This window comes from Grus americana, chromosome 17 (genome assembly GCF_028858705.1).
Source record: "Grus americana isolate bGruAme1 chromosome 17, bGruAme1.mat, whole genome shotgun sequence".
NCBI lineage: Eukaryota > Metazoa > Chordata > Aves > Gruiformes > Gruidae > Grus > Grus americana.
Genome location: NC_072868.1, coordinates 14,105,948 through 14,111,137, shown reverse-complemented (window position 1 = coordinate 14,111,137; position 5,190 = coordinate 14,105,948). Strand labels below are relative to the sequence as shown.

Sequence of the window (5,190 nt, the reverse complement as noted above, 5' to 3'; positions counted from 1 at the left end):
GCCCGGCTAATCGGTAAATTACAGAGTTTAGACAACACCTCTTCCTCTGAAATACGGCTAACTCCTCAAGCAAGGGAACAGCTTTTCATCAGCTTAATCCAAACATGCCTTCCTACCAAACGACAAGTAAACAAACACCTACAGACAGACACCCCAAAACAATGACAGGCAACATCAAGTGCACTTCCCCTGGTTTCCTGAGGCACCTAAAGAAAACCCAGAATGGGCGTTTTTGGCATTTTTAGCCTTTCACCTGAGAGGCACGGTATCACTCCAGGAGGGTTACCCGCCAGCGTGAGGAGGACAGAAGCCCAAGGAAACAGGGGCCGCCAGGGAACACCATCGCTCCCGGCACCGCAGGAGAGCGTCAACAGCAGGAGCGCGCGCCTGCCCTTCCCGCCCTTTTGTAACCGCCGCAGCACGAGCACCGCCTCCCCGGCCGTCGCCCAGCAACGCCCGAGCCGCGAGGGCCTGGCCCGGCCTCTCAGCCCCGTCTCCGGCCGCTCCCGCCGCGGGACATGGCGCACCGGCGCACCGGCCTGCCCTCGTCAGGCAACTTGGTAGCGCGGGATGACTGCTGGTAACGGCCCCAGCCCTCCTCTCGCAGCCGGCGGCCCCGGGCCTCCCCTGTTCTTCTGCCCGGCCAAGGGAGTGAGGAATGGGGAGCAGGGCAGGGCGGGGGGCAAAGGGTGATTGCACCAGGCAACAGTCCATGGAGTTCCAGGCAGTTCTGTGAAAGGACATCCCCACTTACTTGTCGGGTTTTTCAAAAAATGTGTCATAGCACATTTGACCCCCCTCCAATTCCTAACATAAACTTAATTTGCAAGGAAGTGCATTCACATGTGCTATTTCATTTCCAACCTACGGAAAATATTTCCCCATTACCTCCAAGTCAGACAACTGTTAACTCATACATAAACTTGGTGTTTTGAGGTAAAGGTTTAATGATTCATGCTAAAGCGCTGTGCTCTGTGACATCAGTAGTTGGGTTTGTGTGTGCATCTTCTTTTTAATGCAAGCTTTCAAAGTCATCTTAATTATTTCTCTGTTTCAGGAAAAAATACATTGAAAGTGAACTAGAAACTGCAAAAAGATGGTCTCACAAATGGGGATTCTTGAAAAGACCTCTTGAGGAGGTAAAATTGGATGGCATATAAGCAACACATGAAATTTACTTGTGCACAAATTTATCTGGACGCAAAATGAGGAGAGCGCAGAAGACTAGAAAAGGACTGAGTATGCTTCACTAAGCTAGGTTCCGAGGTAACAAGTGCACTACTTTTAAGATGGGTTCAAAGTTTCAGTTTTCCTCTGAATAAAATACGGCAAGTGGTAATTTATATGCTATGCGTATTCTGATATATTTCTCTTGGGAAACATGACTCCCAACAGTGCTAACAAGTACTAGATGCACACTGACAGGAAAATATTTCCCCTTTGTCTATCCATATGGTAGTTTAAAAATCTAGGGGAAAAGGTTCTAGCTAATTAAATTTTCAGTGGGGGAATTTACAATAAATGAAAATATTTGGAGAGTTGTCTATTCTCAGTGATGTTTAGATATTAGACTATAGTAGCACATAATGTTACATTTGGAATCACAGTATTTCATTGCTAAAGAACAGGATTGATGCAGCCCCTGAATAATTATAAATGCACTTTCCATGAGGCTGGAAGTACTTAATCTGTTCCAGGATTTTTTGAAAATTCCTTTAGGCATCCAAGTTAGCACCTTTGAAAACTTTGGTCCTCTAGGCTTCAGCGTCCATCCTTGATAACTCTGGTCTGTCGTGCATACCACGTTTGCACAACACTAATAGAGCTACAGCTGAAAAGTTGGGAAGCGATGCATTGTTAGTGTTGGTGAACATGTGTATTTGGCATTTATTAATCTTTGGTTTGAGCTCATGTAAGATATAGATAAGATACATTTCTAGCCCTTTTTGGACCAGTGATGGAGCTAAGAGAGTTGCAATCACTCAACAATATTTAGCCTTTCATCTGAAATTCAGAATTCCATTACTTTCTGAAACCAACAAATACGTTACAATAATTTCCAAAGCACTACAATAAGTAGTCCTGTTTTAGACGGAAAGAACAGGGAGTTCAGATGCAACAATGAGAGGAATTGTGTAGATATCAGATATTACAGCATATTTCAAAAGATAGAGAGTCCAATTTTTAATGTTGATGTTTTGGTTTTAGTTGATTGAAGATGAAAAGAAAGAAAATACAAAGCCCAAGATACAGCTTCCAGAACATCTGCAGGTTCGACCTGTGACGCCCGTGGAAAAATACATTAAGGTTAGAAAATTAGATTTTAAAATTGCAATACAGCAATATCTGTCTTAAGAAACCACACAAGCTCTAAAAATCAGTTGTCTTGTAGAGGTGGGCCTTTAACTAAAGGTCAAAGTAAATTGTATTTGCAACCCGAGCAATGCTTTAAAAGCATTCATTTAAGACAAGGAATTGCCCTTTGGATATGGTTGTTAGTTCACAGAGCTTTCACTGCACATAATCATCTTTCTGTAAAGCACCTCCCCCATGCACTCCTCTGTGACATCTAGTAACAGCACAGTGCAGTACGGAAGAGAGCTCACAGAGCCATTTAAGGCTGCTGACCATTCATTGCTCAAATATACATATACCTGTCTTACTTCAAGGCTCATCATAACCTTAACTCTCAGTTTTAATTATCAGTTAAGTTGCAGTCATTTTTCTATCTTTATTTAAGACTTCTTTTTGGCAAAGACAATGCCACTGTCCTCTTTAGTGTCACAAATTAGTAAGAAGTCAGTTCTAATGAGCCAATTCATAACTATTTGATTTTCTATTATATAATTTATATTCACATATTGAGAGTCTAGAAGTTGTCAAACAGCTGGAAATGAGAGTGGAACGTGACTGGTGGTTTGATTTACAAATATACAGTGTCAAATCACCAGTGAATAGGATAACTATATAGGCAGCTAAATCAGTGACATTGGGAGAGAAACATACTCATAAAAGGGGAAGCAGAATATGCTAACAAAAAGGAAGGTTAGTCCACTTAGAGAAGATTAAGGAAACAAAAGAAGTTGGAAATTCCTGCTTACTGAACTAGCTTTCTTTCAAAGGATTCCCAGGGTGGAGAGGTAAGGTGAGGAAGTAATAAAAGCTTTTTCTGAGATTAAATTGAAACAAAAATTAAGAGCTAGTGCTGAGTGTGGCAGAGAAATGAAATGGCAGCATTTCTGCCATTAGTGCTACTTGTTCTTCAGTTTTGTCTCAAGCCTCCAATTTCAGTCAAGTTTCCCTCTGCTTCAGCACAGTGAGGATGTATGAGCGTTAACAAATCACGCAGCTAAAGTAGCAGCTACTAAAGTAGCAGGCATAGCCTGGTGCTTACTGAAACGGGGATCGTAGCTTCAGTTTCACCTCAGAATCTTTATTTGCTAAGGAAGGTAAGGGTTAGCTGTGATTTAGGTCACACTTTACATATTCAGAGTGAGGTTTCTTAAGTCCTTATTCAGAACTATGTATCTTTCTGCACACTTACCTTCATAGTAACAGTCATATGTTTTTCTCTCTAGGTTAGATTTATAATTGCTTCTTCATAGTCCCTTCCCCCAGCTCATAAGCGGGACATGATTTCCTTCATTATCCTGCTCAGTGGGTGGCACTTTTGGCCCTAAAAATTATCTTTTCAGAGGAACTGCTCCACCTAAATATCATAAACATTTTCTAATATTGGCTGAAGAACAAAGTGAAGCAACTCTGGCAAGAGAACTGAAGCATTGTTCTCTTGCTGTGTACTTCTCTACTAAGTCCCCAGATGCTAAAATGATATAACGTGCCCAAATGAGATGATTCAGCCAAAGTAAGCACAGCAGTCAGTGAACAGAGACCGTTGGCTTTTGTTTTGTTTCCTTTTTAGCTAGATTAGTTGCAGATTAACTTGATGCTTACCCATCTTTTAAAGTAGAAAGAAGGTGGAACGAGTAAGTAGTTCTTGATGCAAAAGCCAGCTTGATCAGGAATATCTTTAGCATTTGGCCACTAAACTATTATTCCGTAGCTGCATTGCTACCAAATACATTACAGCAAGTATAAAATGCTATTTCTCCTGTTTTAAGAAGTTAACTAGTTTTAAAGATGATGATGATGGGGAAAAAGCTAAAGCTGAAGATTAAGTTCTACCCCTAATAATGTAAAGCTCTTAGAAAGGTATTGAGCAAAACTTTTTTTTTTTTTAAAGTATGCTAACATACACTACTAAACAATTACTTTGAGTTTTGATTTCCTGTTGTACATACCAATTTAGGCACTAAAAGACTTTGCTTTTTTTTTTTAGAAGGGTGGTAAATGAAGGTTAGTTACTTCATTGGAATTTGACCATTTCACTTCTCTCTTTCCCTGTGCCTTGCTATAGAATGGGACCTAAATTATTCTAATGACTTTTTAAATTATAAACTATCCTGTATTATAAATCAAACTTGCATGCAACTGTGTTATCTTTCGAAGTTCTTATTTCCTTCCATTAACGTCAGTGTGTGTTCAGGATATTAATTCAGCAGATTGCATTTAAAACCACTATTTTTTATAAGTTCTCATTTCCATCCACACTGCAGCACAAAAGAGGATGCTGTGTAACAGAAATTAAAATCAGAAGCCTTTTAACCATTGGATTCTAATGTTACTTTTATTCTAGGTGATTCCATCTCCTCCAGTACCTAAGACTACCCAGGGATTTATTGGCTGGAGATCAGCTGTTCCAGGGTTGGAACTTGAACGTGGTTTTCAAATCCAAAGCTGCAAAGGTACCTTTTTTAAGGATTTGAAGTGGCCATGTGAACCCTCTGACTGACATTAAGAAATAACAGTTAGGCACATAATCCATTTGCATCCCTAAGTTAACATTCTGTAGTGGACTGTTGGACTGTTAAACATTTAGGCTTTAAAAAATATTTACATAAACATCCACAATCATTTTGGTAAAGTGCGAACTTTTCAATGTAGCATTTTACTTGTTACTGATTTTTTTAAATCTATGGCATCCAAGCTGTTAACACTGCTTCAGATTTACTTAGAAGTAACAATGAATAAACTCATATAAAGATCACAGAGCATGGACTGGTTTTATTAGCATTAGTAAGACTATGATTTTAAAATATTTATTGGAAGTCTTTTAAAAACTTATTTTGT

At 39.8% G+C, this 5,190-nt stretch overlaps 1 protein-coding gene across 1 annotated transcript; it reads left to right on the top strand.

The window, feature by feature from the left end:
• The first annotated feature begins 222 nt into the window (after nt 1–222).
• On the top strand, nt 223–4,852 carry C17H20orf85 (chromosome 17 C20orf85 homolog). The gene is made up of 4 exons (XM_054845977.1): nt 223–560; nt 1,058–1,139; nt 2,209–2,307; nt 4,697–4,852. Exons 1-4 carry the CDS (start codon nt 223–225, stop codon nt 4,850–4,852), a joined length of 675 nt encoding a protein of 224 aa, XP_054701952.1.
• Nucleotides 4,853–5,190: the final 338 nt, after the last annotated feature.